The sequence below is a fragment of the Microcaecilia unicolor genome, chromosome 12, assembly GCF_901765095.1.
Source record: "Microcaecilia unicolor chromosome 12, aMicUni1.1, whole genome shotgun sequence".
Taxonomy (NCBI): Eukaryota; Metazoa; Chordata; class Amphibia; order Gymnophiona; family Siphonopidae; genus Microcaecilia; species Microcaecilia unicolor.
The window spans coordinates 110,618,606-110,632,469 of record NC_044042.1 but is presented as its reverse complement, the minus strand read 5'-3'; the positions used below and the strand labels follow the sequence as shown (position 1 = coordinate 110,632,469).

The following is a 13,864-nucleotide window of genomic DNA, read 5'->3' as shown; positions in this document are numbered from 1 at the left end:
CTGACCCCGCCCTGGCATGTTTTGTGGTTTTAGGCCTTTTAACCAATACAACCAAAGAAAAGCATTTATATTTTTAAATTTGAATGAAAATACTGTTATGATTTTAATGTGTGGACAAATAATAAGTCATCAACATTCTTGGGATTTGGTCTAGTTCTCCGTTCTTCTACAGTCCTTCCCTCAATAGAAAATGTCCTCTCAGAAGATGTGATCCCCTGTGCGTGTTTTGATATTTTTGGCAAATACTTTTGCTTTTTTTTTTCCCAAAATGACAAAACATCATCAGCATTAGCACCATTAAAAATGAGAATCTAGAGTTAATCACAATCCTTGCTTTAACGAACAGTTAGTTGAGATTTAAAAAAAAGCACATATAGGAATTAGAGAGATCCAGTGGTGTGCTCTGCTGTAAATGAAGCAAATCGCCTCATCGCGTCGGCCCTTCTCTCACTGTGTCCTGCTCTCGCGGAAATAGGAAGTTACATCAGAGGGCGGGACACAGTGAGGGAAGGGCAGATGCGGTGATTTGCTTCATTTACAGCAGATTTGTTTTAAAGGCTGGGTGCCGGCCAGGTGGCAGGAGAAGAGGGTCGTCTGTCGATGGAGCTGGTAGGCAGGTTGGGACTGGGTCGGGGAGGGGGGAGGCTCGGGAGAAGGGGTCTGGGGTGGAGCTCAGATGGGAGAAAGGGGACTGGGACTGGGTGGGGGACCATATAGGTCTTTTTCTGCCGTCACTTACTATGGTATTATGTAACCTCTATGACAACTTCAGATGTTAGAGCAGGTCTTTTAGAGCAGCTTGCAGTTTCCCTGGAGTAATGTAGTGGTCAGTGCAGCGCAGTGGGGGACTCAGGTTCCTATCTCCCTCTACCTGTCATATTTGTGGTGGAAACTGTGAGCCCTCAAAAACTCACCAGAAACCCACTGTACCCATATATAGGTGCCCCCTTCATCCATAAGGAGTATTGTGTTCAGCAGTGGATTTTGGGTGGATTTGAGGGGGGGGGGTCAGCAGACAAGATAGGGAGCAATGGTGAGATATGTACCTGGGAGCACGTTTTTGAAGTCCACTAGGGTGCCCCATTTATCTTCTGGGATGTCTGGGAGACCAGTCTAATAAAAATGCTGGCCCCTCCTACATCCCAATGGCTTGATTTTCTACGTTTTTCACCTGGACGTTTTTGTTCTGAAAATGGACCAAAAAAACAAAACGTCCAAAGCACAAAACCTGGTTAGAAACAGTATTTTCTAAAACCTTGTTAGAAACAGTATTTTCTAAAACAAAAGATTAGAGACGTTTTTTTCTCTTTGGAAAATGAACTTTCTTATTCAGATTCTGGACGTTTTTTGCAAAACGTCTAAAGTCAGACTTAGACGTCATATCGAAAATGCCCCTCCACAGCTCTACTTAGAGGAAGATGAAGAGAACAGAATTTGTTGCTTTGCAGTGGGATCACTTTGAAGACAGGTGTAAATACAAGTAAAATGTTTGTAACTATTTTATTAAATTAAGATTTCCAAATCTTTTATATACAATACCGATCAATATTCGGCTGGCAATATTCAGTGCCAGCCTATGCGGATAGTGGCATGGAATCCCTGACCTCAGTTCAGGCTCTGGGCTTACCCAGAATATAGGCGGCCAGGTACAATATTGAGCCTGCTGCCCAGTTAGCTAACTGAGTAGAGGGCTGAATATATCCTAAATAGTTGTGCAGTTCCCCCTCCCCACCACCACCAGGAGAGAGATGGTGTTTAGATAGAGAGATGGTGTTTAGATCCCCTGTCCCCTTTGAAGATCCTCCAATTGAGTACCTTCTCTTATCCCCTAGTAACGTCTTCCCCATCCAGGCCTACCTTAGGATACCTGGTGGTACAGTGGGTAGGTTTGGGCAGGAGTGATCCTTACTCACCCCTGCCCATGTTGTTTCCTGGCTCAAAATGGCTGCCATAACCTCTAGCAGTGCTTCAGTGCCTTTGGCCAGCAAGTGCTGTCTGAGAGTCAAGATTTATTGAACGTTCCCATGTTTATTTATTTATTTTATTTGTCACATTTGTACCCCACATTTTCCCACCTCTTTGAAGGCTCAATGTGGCTTACATAGTACCGTAATGGCATTTGCCAGTTCGGTTGATAACAGATACAGGTTGTATTGTGGTCTTATGAGGTAGGTGTGTATCAGGCAGCAGGAGGGTCGAAGGGAATGTAGATTATATATTGTTCAGTAAGATCATTGGTTATGTTGTGTTGCTGGGTTTGGGGATTTACGGTAGGTCGGTGGGGTAAGCCTTTTTGAAGAGGTTGGTTTTTAGAGATTTCCTGAAGTTTAAATGGTGATGGATTGTTTTCACAGCTTTTGGGAGTCCATTCCGTAGTCGTGCACTTATGTAGGAGAAGTAGGATGCGTAAGTTGTTTTGTATTTAAGCCCTTAGGTATGATCGTGATGATCGGATTCTGTTTCTGGTTGGTTTAGGTTTTGTATAGTGGAAATGCGTTTGTGTGTCTTTTTCTTGTGCTGCTTAGGTACTTCAGAATCAAATACCTTTGAATTTATGTATAGAGCAAGGTTATTTAACGTTTGGAAAACAGATATTTGGGGATTTATTTTAATTGTTTTTATGGTTTTTTTTTCTGGTTGAAACATGTTTTATTTGCACTCTACTTAAACATTATTGATTTAGGACCTATAAATTAAGAAAATAAGAATAGCCATACTACGTCAGACCAACGGTCCATCTAACCCACTATCCTGCTTCCAGCAGTGTGGCCAATTCAGATCACAAGTACCAGACAAAATCCCAAATAATAGCAAGATTCGTGCTACTGATCCCAGGGACAAGCAGTGACTTTCCCCATGTCTCTCTCTCTTCTGCTTTCCCATCTGAGATAAACTGGTACCAACATGCTTGGAAAAATAAAATGCCCAGACAAAGGTAGAAAAAAAGTGTTTTATTTTGAATTTTATTAGGCAGAATACGTTAGCTTTGGGAAATGTGTATCACAGAGGTCTTTGTATTTTGCTCAGTACAAGAGGAAATGCATTTCTGTTTTTATTTCTCCTGTGTTAGTGATTCCCAATCCTGTCCTGGGGTAACCCCAGCCAGCCAGACCTTCAAGATGTCAACAATGAATATTCACAAGATCAGTTTGCATGCACTGCTTCCTTGGTATGCAAATCAATCTCATGCACAGTCACTGTGGACATATGCAGTTTCTTACAGAACTCGTTTATTTATTAGGATTTATTTACCGTCTTTTTGAAGGAATTCACTCAAGGCGGTGTACACTAAGAATAAGTCAAACATAAGCAATAGACAATTATAACAATAACAATACAAGTATGGCATAGTACAACTTAATGACCTTGCATCTTAATGATCTTCAGAGATACTTGACGTGAGAAGACTCATTTACGAACCTAATCCACACCATTAACATACCTCAATCCTTCCCCCCACATCTCTTCCTCTTGTCCTTCTCTTTACAATTGTGTTATTCTCTGTGATACTTTGTACCCATTCATTGTAAGCCGCACTGAACCTGCTATCGAGCGGGAAAGAGCGGGGTATAAATGCTACAAATAAAATAAATATATTGTTTTTGCCAGCTGAAGCACTGATTTGCTATAATTAAATGGCATTTTAAATCTGGATTCAATCATGGATTGAGTGTGAATGGACTCTTTTTTTGTTTTTTTATAGAATCGTTCTGGAATGATTTGTATAAGGATATAGGGGGAACTTTAGTGCACTTTTTACAGTTTTGTGATACTGTTTAATTCAATACATTTGTAATTTGTATTTGCATTAATTGTATTACATTTTTATCATGTGTATTTTTTATCATTTGTATGGAACTTTCTTTATATTTTTTGACTAATGTACGAGGAAGTTATTGTTGTTGTTTAGATTCCTAGATATATATTTTTGAGATATAGTACAAATCAGAACCATATCTCCCTGTGTTGTGCTGGACTAGCTCAGCTTGCTCTCCCCCTCTGAACATGGAGCCGTAGGAATGAGACTGGTAACCCTGCCTCTGTTTAGCGCCCATACATGAAGGAGTTTGTCTTGGGGAAATAAAAGCAACTTTATAGTCTGTTGGAACAAGACTGAAGTTTAAAACTGACTGTGAATCCTCAGCGCCACCTGCCAAAGCACCTGAAAATATCTCATGGCCTTTACTGAAAACCGTAGGCTCTGAGGGGCCCAATGCGCGTCAGTTTGGCGTTACCGCCTGGCTACAGCGTGGCTCATACGGTAGTTTCATTTTTGACGTGCGTGCGCTAGAAAATACATTTTATTTTCTGGCGCGTGATGAAATCAGGCGGTAACTCCGACTTGACGTACGTAGGTGATTACTGCACGGTTAACACGAGAGACCTTACCGCTAAGTCAATGGCTGGCGGTAAGGTCTCAGACCCGAAATGGACATGTGCCAATTTTTATTTTGCCTCATGTCCATTTTCGGCAAAAATGTTTTTTTAAAAAGGCCTTTTTTTACGTGCGCGCTGAAAAATGGATCTGGGCGCACACCCAGAACACGCGCCTACATAATTGCAGCCCGTTTTTCAGTGCACCTTAGTAAAAGGACCCCTGAATTCTTTCACTAAACACGTCCTATGTCCAGAAGCGTAAAATGCTTATTCCACTGACATTTTACCCTCTCTTCCAGGCCAAATATGCAGAGCTGCAAAAGGATAAAGATGAGCTGGAGAACGCTAGAACAGAGGCAGAAAAGTCAACGAAAGAGTTTGAGGACCGGGCGCTCCGGCTAACGATGAGAATGGAAGGAGAAAAGCAGGAAAACATGAACCTGGAACTGACTCACCAGGTGCTGAGCTCTCTCAACAGTCGTATCCCTGCTTTTGTGTTCCTCTCTTCACACCATCCACCACTCTGCAGAGTTCACTTCTCACAAGCTTGTCCAAGTTCAGTCCTCGTGGGCTGAAAACTGGCCACTTTTACAGGAGTTCCCTAATGAATATGCATGAGAGACATTTGCGTAATATAGAGGGTAGGGGGGCAAGGAAATGTCTCATGTATGTTCATTAGGGAATCCTGAAAATTTGGTTGGTTTGCAGTCCTCAAGGACTGAATTTGGACAAACCTGATCTATAGCAAATAAACACAAATGGCACCCCAGCAGGGCTGGCAATAGCGGGTGGCAACCTGGATAGTGCCCTGGGCCCCAAACCACAGGGAGCCCAAAGCCTGCCTCAATCTGAAGGTGATCTTTGGTGTCTCCTCCTAAGTTTCTGCCCTGGGCCCCTGCATGTCTAACGTCAGTTGTACACCCCAGGTTGGTGTGGTGTTTTGCTGGTTTAAAAAAAAAATTTCCAGCTGAAAAAATATCAGGGCTATAAGAATGTAAGTATTGCCATACTGGGACAGACCGAAGGTCCTTCAAGCCCAGCATCCTGTTTCTAACAGTGGCCATTCCAGGTCACAAGTACCTGGCAAGATCCCAAAAAAAGTACAATACATTTTATGCTTCTTATCCTAGAAATAAGCAGTGGAGTTTCCAAGTTCATCTTAATAATGGCTTATGGACTCTCTTCTTTTAGGAAGCTATCCAAATATTTTTAAACCCCGCTAAGCTAACTGCTTTTACTACATTCTCTGGCAGCAAATTCCAGAGTTTAATTACACTTTGAGTGAAGAAATATGTTCTCCGATTCGTTTTAAATTTACTACTTTGTAGCTTCATTGCGTGCCCCCTAGTCCTAGTATTTTTGGAAAGAGTAAACAAGTGATTCACGTCTACCTGTTCCACTCCACTCATTATTTTATAGACCTCTATCATATCTCCCCTCAGCCGTCTAGCTATGAGTGTTCCTTCAGTATTAAATAGGGATTCCCCACCCCCATCATATCCCTGACCAGTCATTAAATCGACTGTCCTTTGCCATGGGCCACCTTACAGAAGCCTGTATTTATTTCAGCCACTAGGTGTTGCCCCTGTGTAATTACCAGAACTGCCCCTTCCTTTTGGAGCCAGGGAGAACTGCTTTCACATCATGTTCAGCCCTGGCTGATCGGGGGCACAGGAGACCTGAGCCAGGAATTAAACCCAGGTCCTCCACAGGCAGTGTGCAGTGCTATACCTGAACCACTGGGCCATCCTGTCACCTCAATTGAAAGATAATGACATCCTGGAAAACCTTTGGGTTATGTGCCTATAGAACGTTTGGCTTCTTCAACAGCTGCATTAGCCTGTTTTTTGGTTCTGCTGCAGCTTCCTAGGTTTCCCTGCTCTTTTTTTTCTAAGGTGTGTCATTTCCATTCTCGTTGCTGACACCTATTGACTACAGGCATCGTGGTTGCAGGGTTCCAGCTCTGGACTGTTTCTTCAGTGACCGGACTGAGTATATTGGGGAATGGGATATAAAACAGAGAAAAATATACCCCAGATAATTGTGAATCAGAGGCCAGATTCCAGCCCTGATTCTGGCGGAGCTGGAACTAGAAAGGTGCAAAAGGACTTAACCAGGTTAAAAGAAAACACAAAATCTTTAGTCAACTGGCAGCTCTTCATCCGTATCCCACACAAAGCACGTCCACCACGGGCCAACATCTTTCTTGTCCTCTCGGTTACAGGTTATGTTGGGCGAAGCCGAGGATGAAGCTGCAAAACTGCAGAAGATGAAGCAGCATCTGGAGAAGCAGCTACAAGAGGCAGTGGAAAGAAAGAGAGTGCTGGAGGAAGAGATGAAGGTGATGCAGAAAAAAGGCCGTGGGGTGGGTGGGGGTGGGGGGAGGCGTGGTTTTACTCCTCAGAAGTGAAGGCTCTTTGTTTGTTCTGTGGTACAGACTGGTTTGAGTAATAGATGTAAAACAAATTCAAAAATGAGTGCAGCATTCTGGTAGCTGTGTCACTTCCGCAGGTTGTGACAATTATTACTGCAGTGACCTAAGAAATATTCTGGCTTCAATTTTTCTAAGAAAAGCGGGAACTACGAGTCCAGGACTGGCTCGGTCTATCTCCGATTTCCTGGATCCATCTGGAATCTCTAGACTAATGTTTCCCAAGTCAGTCTTGGAGAACTCCCTTGCCAAGACTGGTTTTCAAGATAGCATGAAAGAGATTTGCATACAATGGAGACAGTATATGCAAATCACTCATGCATATTCATTGTGGATATCCTGAAAACCTGACTGGCAAGAGGGTACTCCAGGACCGACTTGGGAAACACTGCCCTAGAGCACCAATCCTTTACTGGAGGCACAAACCTAGCCAGTCAGGTTTTCAGGATTACCACAATCCTATGCATGAGAGAAATTGTCCTAGAAAGATTTGCATATATTGGAGATCCAATCTCATACATAGTCATTATGGTAATTCTGAAAACCTGACTGGGTGGATGTGCCTTGAGACAGGACAGGTGCAAGGGAAATAGGTGCCCCTAGCAAGCTTTGAGTCTTGCACTGTCCCCGCCCCTGCCCTCCAATTAACTTTCAGGCCTCCTGACCCCTGAGATTTTGATCATTAAACTTGACAATCATGATCTCCCCAACACCTCCCATTTCAAAGTAATCTGGGCAAATGGGCTCTGAAAACTTCCCACCCGGGCGGTTGTGTGTGTCCCAAGGGCAGGGCCGCTGAGAGACTGAACCGGGCCCGGGGCAGAGGCACTACTGCTGCAATTGAAATACCTTGTTGGCTGGCGTGGATCCCGAGACATCTTCCTCCAGTGCTGCTCTTCTGCCGATTGCCTGTCCCTGCAGCTGCTTCAAAACCGAGCATGCGCGCCTGAGAGGATAAGCAGCCACTCAGCTGGGCAGAAGAGCAGCACTGGAAGAAGACCTGCAGTGTCCGCTCCTCTGGGTCCTCCCCAGCCTCCAAGGGGGAGCCCAGCTGTGGCCCCGGAGTTTTCTCTCTCCTGCTCCTGTCAGGACAAAATCACTCGGGTCCCGTCAGGAGCAGGAGAGAGAGAGGGGGCCTCCCACTCTGTATCCCTGGGCTGGGTTGAGAAGTACTGCTGCAAAGATGATAACTCTTCAGCAATCAAATCGCTCCATGCACGCACCACCCTTGCATGGGAATATGGAAGTTTACAGTGGAGGAATCCATGTTGGATGGCTTCAGACACTGATCACAAACATCTCTTTTCAGATCTCTTCCAGGCCTGAGAGACAGATGGTTTTCAAAGGGCATGTTGAAGGCTTAGACCATCCAGACAGCATCACCGTCATACCGAGGATTCAGTTCCCAATTTCTGGGGGATGTGCACTGATCACTTTTGATGAGGCAGAGGGTAAGATGGGAGGGCTTGCTGTTCTTAGACGTATCAAAGAACTCCAGTCCTGGTTTTACCCTATAGCATAATTGTAGTTCTGCTGTGCCAATCTGTTTATAGGTGCACTGGAGTAAAACCTGGACTGGCTCTATCTGTTCTGATGACCTGGAGCAGGGGCGTAGCTACGGATGGGCCTGGGCTCAGGCCCACCCACTTTGGGCTCAGGCCCACCCAGCAACGGTGCACCTCATAGATAACCAAACAGCGACTTCAGCTTTCCCTCCTCCCAGCCACCTGCTGGCGCGCCGCAGGTTTTGTTCCCTCCCTGCTCCCTCCCCTGTCATCTCCGTCCGGCAGCGGTATTAGTTCCGCTGCTTCAGCGGAGGCGCCGGGGCCGTCCGTACGCTGCTACGAGTGCTTCCTCTGCGCTAGCCCTGCCTCTTCAGAAAGAGTATCGGAGAAGGTGAGGCCGGCCGGAAGGAAGCAGTCGTGTAGCGGCAGCGTGCTGACGGACGCTACTATGCTGGAAGGATGTGTTGGAGCACTGACTTTGGAGGGGATCCTGCTGGCTGTATCCTACCTGAAGGGTGAGGGAGCTTCAGATTTGGTGAGACAGAATGGAGGTCTCCAGTCTTAAGTCCATCAGCAGCCACCGGCACCCGGCGGGGATGGAAGGGGAAGGAGGGCCTGCGGCGCGCCGGTGGGTGGCTGGGAGGAGGGAGAGAACAAAAACCGCAGAGGGTGGCTGGTGAGGGGGGGGGGGGGGAGAGGGGAAAAAGGTGCAGCATGTCAGCGGGTGGCTGGGGGGAGGGGGAGGGAGAGAAAAACTACAAGCATGCTTGAGGGAAGGAGAGACAAGAGCACTGTTGGGATGAGGAAGTGAGACAGGGTAGTGCTAGGAGGGGGTGGAGGAATAATTGTTCGATGTGGGGGGAGGGATGGAGAGATGCTGCAAGGGGAAAGAGAGGGAGAATTGTTGGATATGGGTGGGATGGGATGGGGAGAGGGAGGAAAAGGCTGCATAGGAGTGGTAAAGGATCAGAGAGAAAAAAAAGTGTTGGACACGGAAGTGGAAGGAAAGGAGGGAGAGATGAGAGGGGAAATGTTGAACATGGCATTGAGGTGAGGGGAAGGAAGGATGGAGAGATGCTGTGTGGTGGGGAGGGGGAGAGTGAGATGTTAGACCAGGGAGAGGAGAGGGAGAAAAGTTGGACATGAAGGTGGAGGAGAGGAGAGGAAAAGAGAGATGCACAAGTGGGGGAGGGGAGAAGGAGAGAAGATGGACAATGGATGGTAGGGAAGAGAAAGGGGAAAATGCTGAACAATGGGGGAGGGGAGAGAGATGGGACAGGAAGATGCTGGTGGTGGAAGGTAAAAGGGATAGGGAGATATCTGGTTAGAGGGTGAGGATGGGAGAAAGAGGGAAAAGGTGGGATAATGTGGGGTACAAATGCAATAAATAATAATAATAACAGATGCTGGGCTGGAAGGGTGGAGGAAGGGAGACACTGAGAATGGTGGAAAGCATGGGGGAGAGGCCCAGGGAGTGGAGATGGCAAGGGAATAAACGAGAGAACAGTGATTACAGGGGTAGAAATATGGTTATGGTGCTTAGATTGAAGATGGAAAGGAATGATAGGCTGGGAAGGAGAGAGATGAGGAATGGGAGAGCTAGTGGGTGAAAGGAAATGGAAATGTGATATCTGAAAAGTAAAAAGAAGGAAAAGATTTAGAAAGAGGATGAAATTTGAGTGTACAGAAGCAGAAAAGAAAAAAAGAAAGGAAAGAGCTAACATGGAAAGATCAGTATTTCAGAGGCAGGTGTAGTGAGGAACTGAAATGACAGGAGAAAAAAGACAAATGGACAGCCACTTGAAGAATTAGCAGAAGTCAGACAAGAAAGCGGGAAAGAGAAATTGGAACCAACATGATGGAAAAATAAAATGTCCAGACAATAAAGGTAGAAAAATCATTTTATTTTGAATGTTTTAAATGGAATATGTTAGCTTTGGGAAATGTGCATGGTGGATGTCTTTTTATTGTGTTAAGTAGAAAAGGAAATGCGCTTTTGTTTTTTTTCCAGTGTTGCAGTGCATGCTGAGGTTCCCAGTTCAATTTTGTCTACATATTTTTATTTCTAATTTGTGATCCCTTGTTCTGTAATTTGTGAGGGTCTGTCAGTGAGACTGTAACGGCAGATGAAGAGATTGGAGAGGGAATTGGGGTAAGGGCTTCTTTATTTTCTGCCCTGGTCACCAGCATGGTTAAGAGCAGACCTGAACCTTGCTGTGGCTAGTGGGGATCCCCAAGCCCTGCCAGCTGGGGATCTCTTCTGGGGCTGGCCAGAGCTGCCTTCCGCCGAGCTTGGCAGATGGGGGCAGCATCCTGGAGCCACTGACAACTAAGCATGTAAGTGGCTCGAGGAGTTGCTACTGCCTGCTGGGCTTGGCGGGGAGGCGTTCTGGCCATCTCTGGTGGAGGTCCCCAGCTGATGGAGATTGGGGATCCTCATCAGCTAAAGTATTTATATTTTGAGTTGGGCAGTGCTGGGGAAGAGGGGGGAGAGAGAAAGTTTTATGCCCACCCAAAATTGGTTGTCTGGCTACGCCACTGACCTGGAGGCGTCTGGGTACCTCCTGCTAAATTGGACCATAGGATGAATTCAGGCTGCAGAGATCCCTTCCTGTCCTCTGCCAGCATAGTGTCCTATTGGCACAAACATCTGATCATTTCAAAAGGGGAATAGGACCTTTTACAAAGGCGTGCTGAAAAATGGCCTGTGGTAGTGTAGGCGCATGTTTTGGGCGTGCGCAGAATCCTTTTTCAGCAGAAAGGCCTTTTTTTTTTTTTTTTTTTTTGCCGAAAACGGACATGCGGCAAAATCAAAATTGTTCCGTGTACATTTTGGGTCTGAGGTCTTACTGCCAGCCATAGACCCTAGTGGTAAAGAATTTGGGCGGTAATGACCTGCGCACATCTGCTACGTACGCTAGAAAATAAGAAATGTTTTTCAGATGCATGGGAAACAACTGCTTGCCCTGGGATTAATGTGGAGTGTTGCCATGATTTGGGTTTCTGCCAGGTACTTGTGACCTGGCTTGGCCACTGTTTGGAAAACAGGATACTGGGCTAGATGGACCACTACTCTGATTCAGTATGGCTACTCTTATGTTCACAATGTGGTGTGTGGGTAGCTTTACTGACTTGGGTAACGGAGTGAAGTCCCTGTAATAGAGAGTCACCAACTTCATAATGGCAGTCAGCTCTGTGGACTACAAGAGGGGAGAATTGGAAGCTTGTTGGTTCAGTTGTTTCAGTTTCTGAATAGTTTTATGTTCTGCATGGGATCAAATAGCAGGAAATCAAATTCCGTTCGTGCCCTTTCTCCCTGCTTCCTTATTTCATGGGCTCTCAGCCAAACACAGGTAGAGCAGAAAGGGAACTACGAAAGTAAGTCCAAGGAGTAGGGAAGGGACTTAGGCCAACCAAAACACCAATACATTCCAAAAGGGAGGTAGCGATTAATTTATTAAACAAATATCAGAGCACATACAAACTCAATAAGGAACCATGTTTTGGCAACAACACGCCTTCTTCAGGAGTCAGTATATTTAAAATCATACAAATGAAAAAATAGTAAACAGAGAAAATATGTAGAATTAAATACAGAACAAGCATAGGTAGCATTACACTAAAAGTAACTTACTACAAAATATAAGGTAACACACCTATATATTAAAAAAACATTTTTGAAAAAGGCACACTGCTGAAAAAACACATACAAATATATCCATGAATGTACACAAACTACTATACAGAAAAATAAATCGGGGTCGTAAAAATATGTAAGTTACCACTCAATAAAATAAAGGTTTGTTCTCAAAACAGAATGTACCCACAACTACTAAGAACCGTAATAAAAAGTAACATTGAAGGAAGCCAAATGTGAGTGTTAACAAACAGTGGAACATATAGATAGGTAACAGAGGCATAGCCAGGTTTTGATCTCAGGGGGAGCAGACTTTTATAAAATAGGCACCGGTTGGTATCAGCTAGACAGCAATGTCTGTGTTGTTGCTCAGGTGCTATGGCGGGCAATGATTAATACAGGCTGTCTCTGTTGCGTCCTGCCTACAAGGAAACAGTAAGTTACATCAGGAGGCAGGACGCAGAAGAAGTCCCTGGACTGGCCAGAGCAGGCAACCTGTCTTCTTAACTACAAAGTAAAAATATTCAGGAATAGCACACACATTCCTTCCACTGCTAGACACCTTGCAGTATATGCAAATCGTCATGCATATTTATTGTGGATAGCCTGAAAACTTGACTGGCAAGGGGGTACTCTAGAACCAATTTGGGAAATTCTGCCCAAAACTCACCACACTCGCCCTAACATCTATGAAAAGACAGTGCCATATATATTACACTGGGCTCTGGAGCACCATTATACCTACTATTGGGAAACTAGAACAAATTGCACTGTTACACATTCCTACACAGACACTACATGCTAGCAGAATCCTTCACCTCAGTCACACATGCAGAACATGGACAGACCCTCATCTATATAACAAGAGTAGCCATACTGGGTTAGACCAATGGTCCATCCAGCCCAGTATCCTGTTTCCAACAGTGGCCAACCCAGGTCACAAGCACCTGGCAGAAACCCAAATTGTGACAACATTCCATGCTACCAATCTAATATAGAGTAGACAGCAACACAAAAAACAACAAAAATTGAAATAGAGACCCCCCATCTCTCTTCCCAAGGAAGCCAAACTCTATAAACAGTGCAATATTAGTAAAAAAAAAGAATCGGAAATGCATTTTCTCCTGTACTTTGCAAAATAAAAATAGAAAAAAATGTACCTTTTACAAAGCAGGTACATCTCAGTCCTCACAAAGTATTAAATAAAAATAATTTTCTTCTACCTTTGTTGTCTGGGAATTTGGCTGGTCCCAGTCTTTTTTTCCATGTTCTACGAGTCAGCCATACAAATTCTTTTCCAGGTTGGCCTTTCCATTTCTTCTCTCGCCTCTTGTCTTCTTCCTTTCCTTCTCTACATCTGTTGGCACTGATCTTTCGTTTTATGTCCCCACTATGAAATAGCTGTGCATAGAGCTGCCAAGTGATCCAGAAGGGAGATTTTTCAACCAGTGCTAGTGTGAACTGACATCCCAAATTCATGTGCTGCAGTACATCCAAAATGACTTAAGAAAATGCACTCGGACCCCTGCAGGGTTGCTAATTTGAAGACCATGGAGATGTGCATTTTTAAATATTGTCATATTCCTAAAATCAAATTCAAAATAAAATACTTTTTTCTACTGTTTGAACAATTTATTTTCTCATTTGCTTTGGTTCCACTGTCTCTCTTCTGTTTTTCTCTGTTTCTTCTGCCTTTACAGGGTCTCTTGCCCATCTAACATTTCTTCTGTCTCCAAGTGCATCATCCTTCTTTCCGCTGCACCATTATTTGTCCCCAGATCCCCCCTTTTTCAGCACAAGCCTATCTGGTCTTCTCATCTGCCCTCCTGGTGTCTCCATCTCTCCCTTTTTCTAACATTGCCCTGTGTCCCCATTTTCCCCTTTTCCAGCATTACCTCTTTCTCCCCATCTCAC

The 13,864-nt window shown here is 44.7% G+C and overlaps 1 protein-coding gene across 4 annotated transcripts in view; it reads left to right on the top strand.

Annotated features, from left to right (window-relative positions):
• The window catches only part of IFI35 (interferon induced protein 35), a 57,353-nt gene that overhangs the window by 27,565 nt on the left and 15,924 nt on the right, over positions 1-13,864 (top strand). For all 4 annotated transcript variants that reach the window (XM_030221843.1, XM_030221841.1, XM_030221844.1 and 1 more), the window contains 3 exons: positions 4,677-4,835; positions 6,602-6,718; positions 8,118-8,259. In XM_030221843.1, coding sequence (XP_030077703.1) covers positions 4,677-4,835; positions 6,602-6,718; positions 8,118-8,259 — 418 coding nt within the window. The remainder of the gene's footprint in view (positions 1-4,676; positions 4,836-6,601; positions 6,719-8,117; positions 8,260-13,864) is intronic.